Here is a 17,616-nt window from a genome sequence, read left to right on the forward strand (position 1 = left end):
CATATATTCTACTGTGAAATATTGAAATATAGGATACCAGGACATACATTTGGGAGTACATATAAAGACAGTCATATTTAAAAGCATTTTTATTTCTTTATAATAAAACATTACTCTAATGGAGGCTTATACAAAGACTCAATAATATCACATTTCTGATGTGGATATTATCAATCCACGAACTAAACTAATACTAAAACTACCCTATTATTTTCCACTAAGTACCAACTATGGCGTTTAGCACACTGGATAAGATTCACACGTTGTTCCGATGTGCGAGCGGGATGTCGCTATAATACGTGCATAGCGTTGTCTCGCTCGAACATCGGAGCTTCGTGAGAATCGTATCCAGTGTGCTAAGCGCCTGTAAGTTTTAGGCTGTGTAGCATCACTACCCTAATCACTGCATCTCAAGTGCCTCTTCGAAAATGAAAACAAAATATAAGTACATTTTATAAGTAGCAGCAACTGAGATTCTAAAATAAATTTAAATTCTGTTTTAGAATTCTTTGTTTCAATAAATATACTGAGGTAACTTGATAAATAAATTTAAGTTATAGGAACATGATTTCTTAAATTATAAATCCAAAAGGAGACAGGTAATAATTAGGTAAGTTTCATGGCCCATAGAAATAAAATGTAAGTTAGAATGAATAGCTTCAAATCAGACATCTTAGTATATCTTAGGCACTTCGTAGAAATGTATACTCTCTTGTAATGTAGGTCTCAAACTTTTTATTATTTTCACCAAACGTATCAAATTTGAGTCTCTTTCTGTTTAGGCTTTGGTTTATATAAGTTAAAATTAACTCGAGAAGGATACAATTTTATAAGAGAAATGTTAGGTAAATATGTTGGTGTATCATTTTATACAGAATAGTTAACATATCCTGATATTTTGTAGTTTTCATACAAGGCATATCTTTGAAAATATACTATAGTCTAAATAGGTAAGTGACAACTCTAATGACTATTAAGACAATGCGTTTTATAGTCAACAAACTATTACGTGCGTTGCAAATGTCGCAATAGGCATGATCGGAACATTAGTATTTAATAGGTCTTTCAAAAGAGATTTACATTTAACATAAATTCGGAAATAGATATGTGTTCTAAAAGTTGATCTAAGCACCTAAGATAGAATGAATGATATTCTCTATTTTATTTTATCAACATGGGTTTTGTTCGTTTAAGTACTTACAAAAAACTGCAAATCAAATACCAAAAAGTTGGTATTCTCAAGCCAAGTTATGACTAAGTATCGGTAAATGAAACATTTTCTATACGAGAGGCATGTTCTGAAGAAAACTACACTAAATATCATTAGTCCGTAGCATTGAGTTATTATCACTTTAGAGAAGCCATACCAAACAATGAAATTGTCGTAATCGCACCTGTGCCACGCGACCAAAACATCGTAAGCGCCGTAAAATGTATGGCGCTTACGCGTTTAGGTCGCGAGATTCACGCTTCGCTTCTATTTTTGTTGTCAAAACAACAACTCATGGCGCAAAATACTGATTATCTGTGCCGGTTCTATACATAGTAATAATAATTCAATGGTCCATAGTACAGTCAGCGTCAAATACTCTGTAGCAGTCAAAGTGGCCAAATAGTTCGGTACACCATACTAAATATATGGTGTACCGAACTATAAGGCTACTTTGGTTGCTACAAAGAATTTGACGCTGACTATACATACGGGCAAGTTCCGGAAAGTTTTCAATAATAAATTTCTACTTTAGTAACATTAAGTACCTAATAAGTTTCATTTTTGAAATGGGAAATTTAATATACCCTCTATGTGTGAAGTTACGAAATTTATCTATGTGGTAATTTTACTATTTTTATTAATTTTGATAACTTTCCGAAGGCTCAGTAGTCCATAAAAGAGTTATGCTCTTTTCTGTGATTTTCTAGAAAATGGGACAGTATGAGCCATGCTTGCGACATTTCCTACGAACTAATGATCTTAATAGAATAATATTTTTTGCTACACATTTAAACTCAATCATCGGCATTACAAATAGTCAACAACGTAAGTACAGTCAACCTGATATAACACTATGCCATGAACTATGTCAAATCGGACTAATCACAATGCAATCATTCTATTTGTCAATTAGACACGGTTTGGTGGTGGCCAAGTGTTACATTAGGCTGAGTTTATAGTTACAAATGACGTATAATGTACAAATTAAAGTACACCTAAACCCTTCATAGGTATGTTATGTACGATATCAATAATATAAAAATCTTACTAGATACACATCATGATCACTGACTGATATTTTTAAGTGTTTATGGCCAACAAAAAACATTTTTTTTTACAGATTGGATGGTGTCAAATCGAAAAGATACCTAATTGTCAAACATAAAAGATGTTTTTTTAAATGTGTATGTCAATTTATAATAACCTGAAGAACAAGCTATAAATAATGGCCCTCAAGATTTTAGTAAAATAAATAGATTACAAAATGAAATGAAATGTCAAAATTAATCAATAGGCAACACTCACAAATAACGATTGGGCATAATAATTTATTAAATTAGAATAATCTTTTTATGAATAATTATTTAAAAAAAAAAGTTTTTAAGTCTGGAAAAAAGGCAAATAATGCACCGGCAGTGTTGCACAGAGAGAAGGAAAAGGAACACAGTAATATTTTTTTTCCGTAAAATTAAACTAGACATACTTTGTATGTGGTCGTTATCATACAATTAATTTATAAATGCTCTATTTATGTACTACTAACCCTCGGTTGGTGGTAACCAAATTACCTAGGAAAATAAAGTTACTCGATATTTGGCACCAAAGAAAATGGAACGTTCACGAATCACGCACATGAAACGGCTAAGCATGTTTTGGCAAGAATAAAAAAAAACGTGTAAAAAAACTTACCGTAGATACTAATAAAGTAAGGCGTAATTCATTCTTGCTTCTTATTTTTTAAAAGGCACTATGGTTTAGCTCAGCATTATTTTTGCCTAAACATGCTAGCTTTATATTTGAGCCTTGAAAAGATCCAATGAGTAAAAACCATTTTACTTCAGAATTTTTTCATCGCCCAAACATCTGAATATATTGAATATGCAGTTGAACGCACGCTGCGAATCGACCTAACCTACTTTCCACCCACAGTTCGCACACAGGACCCTAAAGAGACTGGGTTCAGCAAATAAAAAGGGAAACACTCAAAAATAATTCATGAATAGTATGATAAAGGTTCACTGGTTTCAAAATAATATCTTTTAAAATGACTTTATGAACTACATGGCAGCACTAAGGGCTATCCTAGACTAGCGTTTTCCGAGCGTCGGCGTCTAGTCAAATTTACGGCTGGTGCTTGACGCAATGTTGACGCAACTGCGCTGCAACACCATTTTCCATAGCGCTGACGCTCAAAGACACTAGTATGGGCTTAAAGAGACACCAGATTAGCGTCCTTTGAGCGTTAGCTTCTAATCAGCGCTATGGAAAATAGTGTCCCTGCGCAGTTGCACCAACGCTGCGTCGAGTAGTAGCCATAGAGTTGACTAGACGCCGATCCTCGGGAGACGCTATTGTGGGGTCTCTCCAACACGTGTATAGCCTTGGTCACAAAAACCGATTCGATTCGGTATCTCCACTTCTGTAACTTAAATCATATAAGCGCGACAGAGATGGAAATGATCGAAACTCAAATCATCATTTGACCTAGGTGGCAATAGTGAGACATAATTTTCTAGCTCCAATTAAAGCGCTCGCTAGATATTATTAGAGATTCGTAAATAAACATAGACATTACTTTATCAATGTCTTTTAGGGCCTTGTGCAACTGTTACTCATTCCGATTATAATCATCTCACAAAACACAGCCCTGCGATGGCCACAGATTAACATAATCTAACAGCGCATCCCTTATCACAATATTTTGGACTCCGCCAAAAACATAATCCATATAGTTGATAAACCTAGGAGGCGCCACTTGATTTTAACCCTCATTATTGGCATGAGAATACCTCTAAAATAGTTGGCGGGGTAACTGGTCGGTTATGAGTTGCCAATCGATCCGTTTATCGAACCCCGATGTGAAGAGGTGGCATTGTACCTGTACCAGCCAAATTTTTGTAGCTCGAGGCTAGGGCTACAAAAATTAGTCCAGGGGTAGCAGTATCTAAACAGCCACTGTACCATTGAACTTTTTTTTTGACGAAAATTTCATGCGTCAAATGGGACTGATTTATTATCTTATGTCTAAAATGTGTCTTCCTGATTTTAAAAACACAGGACAATCTATTAGGAACGGTATACGCTGCCATAATTCACAACCAAAACTCGACTCCTTGGTCTTTACTATCAGAAATAGGACACACTGAGGGAAAGACCGTTTGTATATATACATATAATCCACTTACAGAAGGTCAGCAGAGCAGAACTAGCGAAGTTTTTCCTTTCTGACTGTGTCTGAGTATACAATACGAGACGACGGTCTCGCCAACCAAACATGTTCTCTGTATGAGTATGACCTTTGTGGAAAGTTCAACCTGACGCCTCCTAGGGTGTTGGTAAGCACATTAAATTTAGAAGTCGTCCGGATGCTCCATATTAGCGATTAGGTTCCTCTTCTCTTCTTTGCCGGGTTTTGCATCGAGTAATGTTGGCCGTATTGTGCTTCTGGGCTCGAAGCACGGCTGTAACAAAAATCTTAAATTAAACAGTTTGTTTAACTTGGTGTTTTATTTTTAGTGCTTCGCTTAAGAAGCTAGAAGTTAGAATAGAAGTTACTATTCTACAGGTAAAAAGAAATACACCTTTTAACTGCTTAGAATATTTCATCGAGCGTGCTCGTGCCGCCACCGGTACGAACTTACACAAAGTTTTGTCTTATTTATCAGACTGCAGGGAAATGAGCTGGATATTGTATTTATATGTCTTATATATCAGACTACGGCGGTCAAAAGGCAAAGGCAACATGTAGCTCTGACTTTTTGAAATTACATAAATATTAACTAACTTTATTGTAATATCTATACGGTAATTTTGAGAGTCTTAACTAAGCAGATGCAATTAAAAAGCTTGTATAAACATTTGACTAAGAGCAGTGTTATGCTATCATTGTATCATTTATTCTAGCATGTCGTTGAGATCGTTCTTGAATGAGAGCATATACCTAAGTCACAAGCATAACAAGGGTTTTACGATGTTATTTACAGTTAACTATCAGCAATTCGATCTATGTGTTTCAGTTAAATACTTGGCACTGAGGGTCCTAATACAACGCGATTATATAGGCCGATTATCGCAAGTTCGCGCGTATTGACAATGACATGACTCGAGTCGCGTGATTGTCAATTAGGACACCTATTCGAGTTCAATATGTTTGATCGCGCGTTCGCACGAGTAAAATTCGCGAACTTGCGATAATCTAGTCGCGTTGTATTAGGAAGATCCCTAATGCTACTGAAGTTCACATTTGCCTGATTTTTCGTAAAGAAAACTTGTATACCTACAAAGGTATAGGGATTGCCTGCCTCGTGTTACTGAGCGGCCTCACTCCCGTTTACGAGTATATAACGCTCGTCAAGAAATTCCTGATTTATTTTTCATCCTTCGTAGTAATTTCAAATCAGAATTCAGGCATCGATTATATTTAGCGATAGAAACTCATAAATCGATTAAATCTGTTCTGTATGTTAGTTGTTACTTGTTAGTATGCGTGACCCTTGTCAGAGAAGCAAAGTGATCGAAATGTTAACCTTATATGACGACTTATTCGTTCTCGAATGCTTGCTCGATTCTATTTACCTGTGTAAAAATGGTTAATTGGTACAAAATCATGATTTAATCATGTATTTTTATCATATGAATAGTGTATTGCAGTTATTTAGCGTTCCTAATACTTACTCTCTATCTAATTAACTAGTTAAAACGAAATACGTATTTTAGAAATGCAATCTAACTCGAAATACTTCGCTTTTCAGAATAGGCACTTTTTCCTGTTAGAAAGCCCAGGTATGCAAAGAAATAGTGTTAATTCTCATTAATGCTGTGTGAAAAAGTCCTGAAACCTATACCTATATCTCTGATAACAGGAAGACGATTAGTTTATCAAAAATCTTGAATCAGTAAATTATAAAATACAGAATTTGATGATTCATGCAATGTTTTCGATATATCATTGCTGTACTAAATTTTCTCATAGCCTATTATTGAATCGTTGGTTAAGTGAAATCGTGCGATTTTGATGAATTTAATTGTTCAATTAATAATGTACTCAAGACTCAGTTGTTAAATTAACCTTCGTACCAATAATCGTACCTATGCGAGGAATGTACAAACTGCAAACTGCGCAAAATGCACAGCATCACATGCATTGATTAGTACTTGACAGTACGATTTGGTAAAGTGCAATACTCTCAACCATCGACTTATTGCAGCGTCAAATTTGTCTAACATGTTAAAGTTTATTTTTTTAGTCGAGGATATCTGGGGGCCTGGGTCAAAATCCTTTTCGTTGTTTCTATTGTTGCCTTTTATCTAATAAATAAAAAAGTTGCATGTCTTTCTAGCTGTAGATTATAATTATCTTAAGAAAAATTAAAAAATAAATTTCACCGCATGCAATTAGTTCCACTCCGTCACATTTTTTGGGGGCAAAAAACAAGTCAACGAAAATAATTTTAATTGACCGGCCTAGCCAAGATGACAATCGTCCATCGACAAACGTCAAACCAAAAGTAACACGTATCGGGATGACAGATGATACGAAAAATCACGTGACTATTCCATACATTATTACATTTCGATTGGCTTTTTATATCAACGATTGACATCTTAGCTAGGCCCGCTGGTGATATTTTTTCCTCCCAGTCCAAGCGGAAAAATTCACTTGATCATCTCTCTATACAAAATTACTTATTGTTTGTGTCTTATTTTTTGGCGAGGGGTGAGTAACAGTGCAACAATTAACTAAACATTAAACATATTTAGTAACTATGTAATATTACATGACATAAAATGAATATACTCTAGTGCTAGAACAATCTTTCTGTTATTGTAATTCGCATTAAAAAAAAAGGACAGTAGAAATCGAGGGAAGGTTAATATAGTTCATAGTAAAAGAAAAGTCTGAAGTTACCCCTCTGTCCAGAGTTATCCCACTTGACGATACCTAGATTTTTGTTAACTTTCAAAGACAGTTTAAGCAGCTATATATTACTTACAGTTTCGCAAATATTCATGTTGCAGCAGTTTTCAATAGTGATCTCGCACTGGTCGGGCCGCGCCGTCAGCGGCGTCACGTTCTTGTTCACTATGATGCGCTTCTTTATTCTGGAACAATACAAATGCTATCAATTGAAATATAAACAAAAGGCGCGTGTCCTGACTACAGGAGATGCGAGTCGCAAAATCTGTGGATAAATCTGTCACAGCTCACACAAAGAGCGCTTGAAGCCAGCGGGATTGATGCGCGAACGACATGTTTATGTGCTACAGACGGTCGGACGGTAATAAGTAAGAGCGTTATCACATTGACCGATCCGACCGATATCGAATGTCGGGGCCTTGGGTTGTACTGGCGCACCATCCCTGTTTCAGCGATCACGCACACTACACTAACATTATGCACACAAATAAAAATTCGGGCCGACAGCTGAAGGGGGCTCAGACATGTCTAAAATTATCGGAAGTGCCAATCCGATATGGGATGTCGGATGACCGCTTATGAGATAGACAACTGTTAGAGTGTCCCCGTAGTATGTAGTCCCTTTTTTGGCAATAATGCCGTTAAGGTGTTTTTTAGCAATAAAGATTTTTTAAATAAATAGAGAAAGACACATACGTTATATATACATTTTACTTATTTACATCCCATATCTGATATCGGACTGGACAATGTGAAAATGCTCTCAATGGATGAACGTATCAATCAATGCTGAACGGTACTGAGACTACTGACCTGCCTGGATTCAGTTTGGTCGCTTGCGAGAAATCAGTTAATTCGGTCGCACGTCGCACTGACAGCAACACGCTTTACGGATCATAGACCTTATTTCGTTGTAATACGGTCTACGAATGGTCAGTTAACCGTGTCCACCGTACAACGCGAGTCGCGCCATCGTCAATTAAGACCCCTATTCGAGTTCAATGTGTTTGATCGCGCGTTCGCACGAGTGTTATTCGCTCGAACTTGCGATAGTCGCGTTATACGTATTAGGACGACACCTAATACCCTGGCCTTAGCAATCTGGTGGGTTTGTGACAGATTTGTATGACTTGACGTGCGACTCGTGTAATTAATAGTTAGGTTTATCTATGCTAAATGGACAATGAAACAGGCAGTTGATAATCCATTTGATACTTACGCCCATTTATTTTTGAAAATTATGAATTCTTAAAAGATTACTGTAGGTATCTACCTACCCAGTTACTTATGTAGGTAATTATGTACCTATAATTATCTACGATTACATTCACCATGCGTATAAATCATTAACAACCTAATTTAATGCATCGTAGCCATTACATTTGGTACCTATTTATGTATAGGTATGTATATAACAAATATTTGTAACCACTAAGTATTATCTCTCCTTTATAATTTCCATGCATGATATTTTAAACATGTAAATAAAATAAAGAATATTTTGACCTCGTCAATAATAATAAAACACATTTTGAGTTAGCATGGATCCATTTAAACACAAATGAAATTTACTGAAAAATGCGGAATTTTATAATTATTCTAAAACCTTGTCGACATTTTTTTTTCATATGCAAAGATACATAGTGTGTTTGTAATTAGGTAATAACTATGTTACATTTGCGTAGGTATGGAAACTACAAGCTGCGTAGACAGGATGCCAATCGTTCACGCTCCGTAGCGTAGCGTAGTTATCTCGCTTTATCACTCTTCCATATTAGTGCGACAGAGACAGTTGCGTTTCGTTCCCTACGGAGCGTTAACGATTGACGTCTTGTCTACGCACCCTGATAAGATTTTAAAATTACGCATGAGATACCCCATATTTACCCTGACGTACGTAGTGACGTATTGGATTTCGAAGGGCACTAATACTATGCTAATGTAATGCTACGCTGTGCTACACCACATTTAAATGTGATTTACTCAATTAACATAATGGGTTATGCCGAAACTGATACGTCATATCATACGCAAAATAACAGGTTTTAGAGGACATTTAAATTAAGCAGGTGTGTACATTAATCAGTTTACTTTATGCACTATTGTTGTGTAGATTACTTTTGTTTGTAAATTTGTATCCTATCTTTAACAATGTACCGCTTGGGATACGCCTGACCTACCTGATCAAAACAAAGTACCTTCTTATTACAGACCCTTAAGAAAAAAACCGGCCAAGTGCGAGTCGGACTCGCACAGGAAGGGTTCCGTACCAGTACCATTATCTATAAAAATGGTCACCCATCCAAGTACTGACCCCGCCCGTCGTTGCTTAACTTCGGTGATTGGATGAGAACCTCGAGATTGGAAAGAAATATGTATTTTATTCTGTTTTTAGTATTTGCTGTTATAGCGGCAACAGAAATACATAATCTGTAGAAATTTCAACTGGCTAACTATCACAGCCTGGTGACAGACGGACGGACGGACGGACGGACGAACGGACGGACAGCGGAGTCTCAGTAATAGGGTCCCGTTTGACCCTTTGGGTACGGAACCCTAAAAAGAAGAAAAAGCATTGCCGTCAAGCCTGCTTGAGGCTCAATTGTTTTAATGATTCAGATTTTTAAGAAAATGTAAAAACAGGATCAGGAGGAGGAGGAGGAGGTGTTGTTTCTGACCTAGATAGCGTATTCACCTTTTAACCGCTTAGAATATTACGTCAAGCGTGCTCGTGTCGCCGCCGATACGAAGTTACACAAAGTTGTGTCTTATTTAACAGACTGCGGCGAAATAAGCTGGATATTGTATGTCTCACGTCTAAGGCGATTAAAAGGTTAAGTTATATAGTATAATGCAGTGAATACGCGGCATTTCGAAATCGCATATTAAGTTAGTTTCGCCTACAAACCCGATGTTATAGATGATACAATACAATACAAATTCCTCTAAATAAATACGCACTAATGAACACCCAGTGAAATTAGAAGCAAATATGAAACATCAAGACATTTCAATTCCAGTCAATTACCAACCAAACGTAAACAAATTAGTTGGCAGTCAAGTTTAATACCTATTTATGCAATTATTGGGCCGTTAAAATATTAAAGGGAGAATACTTGAACGGCCTATTAATTTTTAAAATGACACATTGCTGAGCGGATATTCCCATCGCTTTCCGAGAACATCGCCTCAAGAGATCCAGTACAAAATTGACTTCGATACCAGTAACAAGTATTCATAATCAAGGATCTCCCCGGTTCACTTGAGGCGGTACGCTCTGTAAGCGTCGTAAACAACACTATAGTTCGTTCGAGTTAGTGCAGTAAAATCATCATTTTCACTTCTCATGCTCTGAAATTGGGCCGTTGTTGTTCTAAAAAGTGTGCAAAAAATGACGCGTTTCTGCTCTAGATACGTCTAAATACGCTTTTTTCTTTTTTTGCGATTATCAATTAACATTTAGGATTTAAATGGATTTGATGTACAATTTCCATTCTGATAAGTAACTCTACATTTTACCTAAATTGTTAATTCAAAGTAGGATTCAAGAAATACTACGAAGGTGTATGTATATTTAGCTGTTTTTTTAAAAAGGTACATGTATTTTATTTTCCTCGTATTCGAAATGGAAAGTATAGTGTTTCACTCGGGTCAAAGGCACCATGTCATCCCGCCGGCCTAGCGATGATGCTAACCAATCGAATGGTTCCTAATTAGAAAATATGCCTTCAACTGGTCACTTTGAACTTGACTTTTTCATTAGGAACGATTTGATTGTATACGGGCTGGGCTAGCCAGTGGACAATAATGATTTTACTGCATTCTTAACGCGAACTAACTATAGATATTTAATTGAAACTGCAAACGGATGCACCCATTAGTTGAACACACAAACGATCACAAAATGGAGGGCGTTTAAAAAAACATAATACCTATGGGCTCGTTTGTGCCTCCAAATTATCGTATCCGTTAAAAGCACGGAAGTAACTTGGGCTGCTGCTCCAAAGGCACCTGAATACGGGTAGACAATTTTATGAAGGCAATACCACTTTTACTGTTTCATAACAGTAGCAAAGTTCAGTGAACCTATCGAGTATGGAGGGAATATATTGCAGTTATCGTTTTTACACATGAACTGACAGAACCTTGGAGAATACATTGAGAAATACTTAATGTAAATTGCGCGAAACGTAAATAGTTTCTATCGTTATTACAATACAGGTAGATGCTTTTCATGGCAGGTAAATTCACGAAAACTGGTCGCAACTGTACTGAACGAAAATAAGGCATTTTTAACCATAATTATGTCAGTGCGCTCCTGTTGTAATCAATCATTTGTATTCTATTTTCTACTGTTTTTATTGTGACTTGGTAAATTTGGGTCGAAGAACGGAACCCTTATGGATTCCTCATGTCTGTCTTTCTGTCTGTCCGTCCGTATGTCATAGCCACTTTTTTCCGAAACTTTAAGAACTATACTGTTGAAACTAGATACTAGATAAGTAGATGTATTCTGTGAACCGCATTAAGATTCTCACACAAAAATAGAAAAAAATAACAATAATTTTTTTTTTCATCAAACCCATACGTGTGGGGTATCTATGGATAGGTCTTCAAAAATGATATTGAGGTTTCTAATATTTTTTTTTTTAAACTGAATAGTTTGCGCGAGAGACACTTCCAAAGTGGTAAAATGTGTGTGTGTGTGTGTGTGTGTGTGTGTGTGTGTGTGTCTGTAACTTCTAAAATAAGAGAATGATAAAACTAAAAAAAATGTATGATGTACATTACCATGCAAACTTCCACCGAAAATTGGTTTGAACGAGATCTAGTAAGTATTTTTTTTAATACGTCATAAATGGTACGGATCCTTCATGGGCGAGTCCGACCTGCACTTTGCCGCTTTTTTAAGATATTAAAACGGGATAGTCGCTTTTTATTCACGAAGTTACGAGATTGACTTGAAAATGTATTCGCTAGGACGCTGCAACTCGAATCCCTAGCTCTAAGTGAATTTTAATTTTTTCCTCGCTGAATATTTTTTTACATATTTATTACAAGCAAGTACTTTTGGTAATATTCAGTTCAACTTTTTATATTTTTTCTTTACACCACCTAATGCATATTCTAATTTTATTGTCTCCGTTACCCAAAGGTTATCTTGTCTGTAAGCGATCGCTCTTAAACGATAAGACCGCCTGCTATTACCTCTATCCAATTGCCTTTATTTAATTCTGTACATGTGCAATAAACAGTATTGTATTGTACTTTATACAGTAAGTAGATAGTTTCATTCTGTTATTCGACCCGTTCCGTGAATTTACCTGTAAGGACCACTAAATATGTACAACTATCCTACAAATCCAAAAGCAGTGTTAATGGTCTACTTTCAAAACCATGCAAAACTATTCCATCCTTACCTCGGCCGCTTCTTCAAATGCAGGATCTTCGTAACCAGCACGGCGCAGACCAGGCACAGGAGCCCGCATAGGATCCCCAACACCATGAGGATGGGGTCTCGTACGGAATCCCAGCCGTCGTTGCAGGGGACAGACACGAATTCGTCGTTTATTTCTGACAATGCGGACAGCTTTGTTGTTTTGTCTTTGGTGCAACTGAAAATTTTTGGCTTGAGTTACATTTCTTTATTTGGCCAAATGGCTGTAAGTTATCAAACAACAAAGCATAATTTTTCCATGTGTACCTACAGTCAGCTTCTGACTGCACGTAAGTTATGAAAAATGTTGGCTTCAGTTAGGTTTCTTTATTTTGCCTAATGGTTGTGAGGGACTTACGCGTACTATCTCTGAATTATCAAACAACAATTTTATCATATTCATTTTGTATGTGGACAGTTAGCTACAGATACATCTTACACCTTGTCCACAAAAAAAATCAGATGTCAGATATCTCTGATACATAAGGGGTGGCCCAAAATACTTCGGTAACTTTTTTAGGAATAACTTGGTAATCGAAATATCATTAAAAATTAAAACTACATTGATCTAACTGAATGAAAACTTATTATCATTCAAAATGTTCTCCTTTCGCCTTGATACTCAAACGCAAACCTTAGTTAAAATTATCAAGAACATGCACCTAAAAAAATGTTATCAATACGTTGAAGCCACACTGTATGATAAATATCTGTAAGTTATCAACTGAACTCACTTGCAAGGCTCATTAACAGTAACCACATGTGGGGTCTCAACGGTTTTCTCGCATCGGTTGCCAGTGTGGTCTCCGATGCACGTGCAGACTGGCGAGTTGGTCTCCATGGAACAGATGCCGTTGTTCAAGCAGAAACCTTCACACATGTCTACCTCGCACCGCGCTCCTGTGAAGCCTTTTTGACACCTGCATTAAAAAGAAGTGAAGCTAATGATCTGCTCGTCTTAATGCCTATATAAAGCGCTCGTATACAATACATGCTGAGCTTTTTTAGATAGTTTCAATTTAGCGGATAGGGAAATATGCTTGACGTAGTCAGCGAGTCGTTCATATACACGCGCATTCGCGTTACACCCGATGAATGTGCACACTGCACAGAATGTTTCAAAGAAAGTGTACATTTGGTAACAAATAATATTAGCAGAAAATAAATATTACCTGCAAGTTGGTTCCGCATTATTAGCGTCAAATGTGCATTCTCCTTGGAGGCAGAAGTTCTGACAAACGGAGGTCTCGCATCGATCACCGATGTAACCAGGAGAGCACGTACACGCGTCTTGTCCCTCGATCTTGCGGCCGTGCAAGCAAAATAATCCCGCATCCTGCGGCACGGCAAACGAGTTGTCGATAGCCGACGTATTCTGCGACAGACGAAGTAAATTGCTGCATTCAGGAACTCTGGCAGCCTGATCCGATATTAAGTAGTTAGCAACAATTCCAAAAGGAGCGGTCTTGAAATTTATCAAGTCCTGCGGTTCCGTGTTCTGCCGAGCATTCTTTGGCAATTTCCACACTTTTCTAAAACCCCAGTCTACCCAATACAGACTGTCATTAGAGATGGTTAACGCATTTGGCTGATGTTCCGTGCCGCTGTGTAAAGTCCGTCTGCTTTCCGGCGTCCCATCCAAATCGGAGCTCTCGATCGAATAGTGTATGCCTTCTTTGTCATCAGCCCAGTATATTTTCTGCGTCTGTTGGTCCACAAATATGCTGGTTGGCAAATGAATGTTTGTAGATATAATAGTTTTTCTCTCCGATCCATCAAAACGAGCTCGCTCGATCGACGCGCCGGATACTACGTTAGTGTTGGTCCAGTATATGTAGCCTCTACAACTGTCTACTGCTATAGCCCTTGGGAGTTGGTCACCTAAGTTGATTAGGAGGTTTCCATAGTCGCTATTTTTGGATCCCGGTTTCAGGTCAATCCAGTAAATGCTTCTCTTTTGGAAATCGGTCCAGAAAAGGAGGCTCTGTACTGGATCGAAAGCGAGGCCCTGAATGTTTTCGGTCGGCCCCTTTCGAACGAGGGGCTGGTATTTCTTGGTGGCCAGGTTGTAGCTGAAGATGGAGGCGTTGTCGTTCTGTTTGTCGACGAAGAGCAGCATGTTGTGAACGGCATCATAGGCCAGGGCGGTGAGGTCCCGCAACCGGCCGCTTTCAGATCCAGTTTTGTTTGAGCCTGTATAGAATTCGAGTTGGTCTCCAGATGTGACAGCGATGTCTGTAACAAAAAGGCGATGAATTAGTCGAAGTCTACATTATTTTTCAGATAAATCCATGAACCCCGCAGGCCGCAAGATCATGGTTTAGTTTTTTTTTTTTTTATACTACGTCGGTGGCAAACAAGCATACGGCCCGCCTGATGGTAAGCAGTCTCCGTAGCCTATGTACGCCTGCAACTCCAGAGGAGTTACATGCGCGTTGCCGACCCTAAACCCGCCCCCCCTCGATGAGCTCTGGCAACCTTACTCACCGGCAGGAACACAACACTATGAGTAGGGTCTAGTGTTATTTGGCTGCTGTTTTCTGTGTGTGTGTTGTGGTGTCTGTAGTTTAAAAGAAGTTGTGTAGGTGTATTAAAATGCATTATGTTCATGTTGGATGTTGGTTCATGTACATCTTTGACACTATTACACATAAAAAGTAGGCACGAACGTAAGTATTCTCACTTGAACGATAATGTGAAACGTGATTTGCATTTTACAATCCTTGAATTACTCTACAGAATAGGTACTTGACATGAAAACATGTAAGTACCTATATTTAAGAATAAAACGATCAGTGGTGTGAAGAGCCTTTGAATGTTATTGCCAAAGTGCCTGTCCAACTTACTGCTGTTTTAATTATCTTACAGATGAATTAAAATATATGGGTAAAAATTTCCTTTTTGTTATATTCGGCTTATACCATACCTACATGAATAATACGAGCTCCATCGTATTAATTATTTAAAATACCATTCTTTCAAACATTGACTTTGCCTAACAGTGATACAGTGAACCGATGAAAACATTCAACGCAAATCAGAGTCCGTTGTAGCTCTGCACAGTCTTTATAGTGACAAATTGTTAGAAGTTATTAAGACATATTTTCCTGCAAAACCTGCACATAGCTTAATCTGACTAACTACTCTAACTAGTTTCGTTTCTCTATTCAGAACCTAATGACATAATGGTAAACGTAATAGATAACTCGCGAGTTCGAGTAAAAAACGCTAGTGCCAATATTTTCAGATGTTTGGCGGCGGCCGCGTCCCGTGACCACGACAAGGTGAACGCAGAGGTTAGTCACATCTTACGTAACGCTATCAAAACGTCACATATCTTGTTTAATTGTGTTCAGGTCAAGTGAAAGAATATCTTGACTATTCTACAATTCAATCGTTACCTATCTAAAATGTACCATTACCATTTCTTACTTTGTCACTTTCGAGCTTTCGGCTTCCGGTGACAATCATGTATGATGAGATTGATGAGATTTCTAGAGACTTTCATATGTATTGCCAGTGCGACAAGGTATGAAATGATATATAAATTCCTTTTAATATAATATTATATATGTGACTGCTACATAATGAAAGGCATTAAAATACGAGTGTATAATAGGTTTATGAAACGAATGAACGAACTAAACAGTTTATTTTTATGCTGGTTGTAATTTGCGGTTTTTAAACGCATCATAGAGGGTTAATGATATGTGTGTAGATAAAATATAATACAAGTACATGTATTATATTATTATATCTGCTTCCTCCCAGGTTTCCAGTCCTACTGATTTTGAGCAGTTTATTATTAGCCAATCATTAAAAAAGGAATGCACACAAACTAATGTATACAGCAGGTAGCTCAAAAATACCTGAAACTATACTTTGACGCTTAGGGCCACTTTCGCGTTCCAGTGTTAGCTAACTATAGATCGTGTCATATACGACGACGCGTGTCTTAACGCGTGTATTGTCATGTTATTAAAGGTTAGATTTGACAAATCTGCGCGTCATCGTGGATGACACGACACGAACTATAACTCGGAGTTAGTACAGTTAACTCAGAGTTAGTTAGCAAACCCCCGAACATGCAAGTGGCCCTTAGACCATAAAATCGTGTTGAATTCTTCCGCTATTCGCAAAAGTAGGTGAAAAGCGTCTAATTTTAAACCAAAAAACTAAACCGATAGTCACTAAGGTTAAGATCGTAGTTTTCTCTAAAAATAAAACGTTCAGGGAAGAAACTATGCAACGCGGTCGAGACTGTTATTATGAGACTTGTTGGAAAACAACCAATTGAAACCAGCATTAGATGGAATTTACGTTCACAATACAATGGGATGGAGGCATTGTGAACTCTACTGTATCGTAACACGGTTCAATGTTATTTGAATGTTTGTTTGTTGTTATGGTGGCAACTCTCGATTACGCGTCGTGATTTAACAATTTGGAAGAGTAGGTAAACTCTAATCGTCGACACTGTTCTGATTATTTGTAAACCTTATTGCAAGGGCGTAAGGTCCATCGATGGTCAGTGTCAATATTGCTATTAGTACGGTCAAGTGTAACAATATCACACACATCTTACTCAAAAATAACCAAGAACTCCTGGGACAAATTGTGCAAACACCTGGAACACCTGGGTGACGATTGTGCAGTCTTGAGGGCGTACTCTGGCGTACCAAATGACCGAATAGTTTCTGGACATCCTAGGTAGAAGAGACGAAGTGCAAAAAGGCCTTAGCGCCGTCGATTGGACAGAAACGGCTTTGGACAGAGAAGCATTGCAATCTTTGGTGTCGGAGCCCAAGATCCACTTCGGGTCGTCGCGCCACAGCAGTAGGTAAGTATAACGTATCCGTATCTTAAATTAAGAAACCGAAATTCTCAAAAATCAGATACAATAATCAGATTCCATAGACATTCCGATTTTTTATTTAAGATCCATTGGTTCTGCTCTGAAGTCGGTACTTTACTAGTATACATGAGGTTTATAATGTATTATTATACCACGTTATTAATTAATCAAAACATGTCGCTTATAATTGTTCT

At 37.5% G+C, this 17,616-nt stretch overlaps 1 protein-coding gene across 3 annotated transcripts in view; it reads right to left on the minus strand.

The window, feature by feature from the left end:
• Window positions 1-74: 74 nt before the first annotated feature.
• Window positions 75-17,616, minus strand: part of LOC133523374 (protein cueball) — a 38,456-nt gene continuing 20,914 nt past the window's right edge. The window contains exons 2-7 of one of the 3 annotated variants that reach the window (XM_061858901.1): window positions 13,740-14,802; window positions 13,302-13,487; window positions 12,551-12,745; window positions 7,207-7,315; window positions 5,740-5,788; window positions 4,538-4,674 (exon numbers count right to left, since the gene is read on the minus strand). In XM_061858901.1, coding sequence (XP_061714885.1) covers window positions 5,753-5,788; window positions 7,207-7,315; window positions 12,551-12,745; window positions 13,302-13,487; window positions 13,740-14,802 — 1,589 coding nt within the window. In that variant the 3' untranslated portion in view covers window positions 4,538-4,674; window positions 5,740-5,752. Of the gene's footprint in view, window positions 4,675-5,739; window positions 5,789-7,206; window positions 7,316-11,062; window positions 11,142-12,550; window positions 12,746-13,301; window positions 13,488-13,739; window positions 14,803-17,616 lie in introns of all 3 variants that reach the window. The other 2 variants (XR_009800219.1, XM_061858900.1) reach the window with 2 other exon arrangements.

The sequence above is a fragment of the Cydia pomonella genome, chromosome 12 (assembly GCF_033807575.1).
Source record: "Cydia pomonella isolate Wapato2018A chromosome 12, ilCydPomo1, whole genome shotgun sequence".
NCBI classification, from domain to species: domain Eukaryota; kingdom Metazoa; phylum Arthropoda; class Insecta; order Lepidoptera; family Tortricidae; genus Cydia; species Cydia pomonella.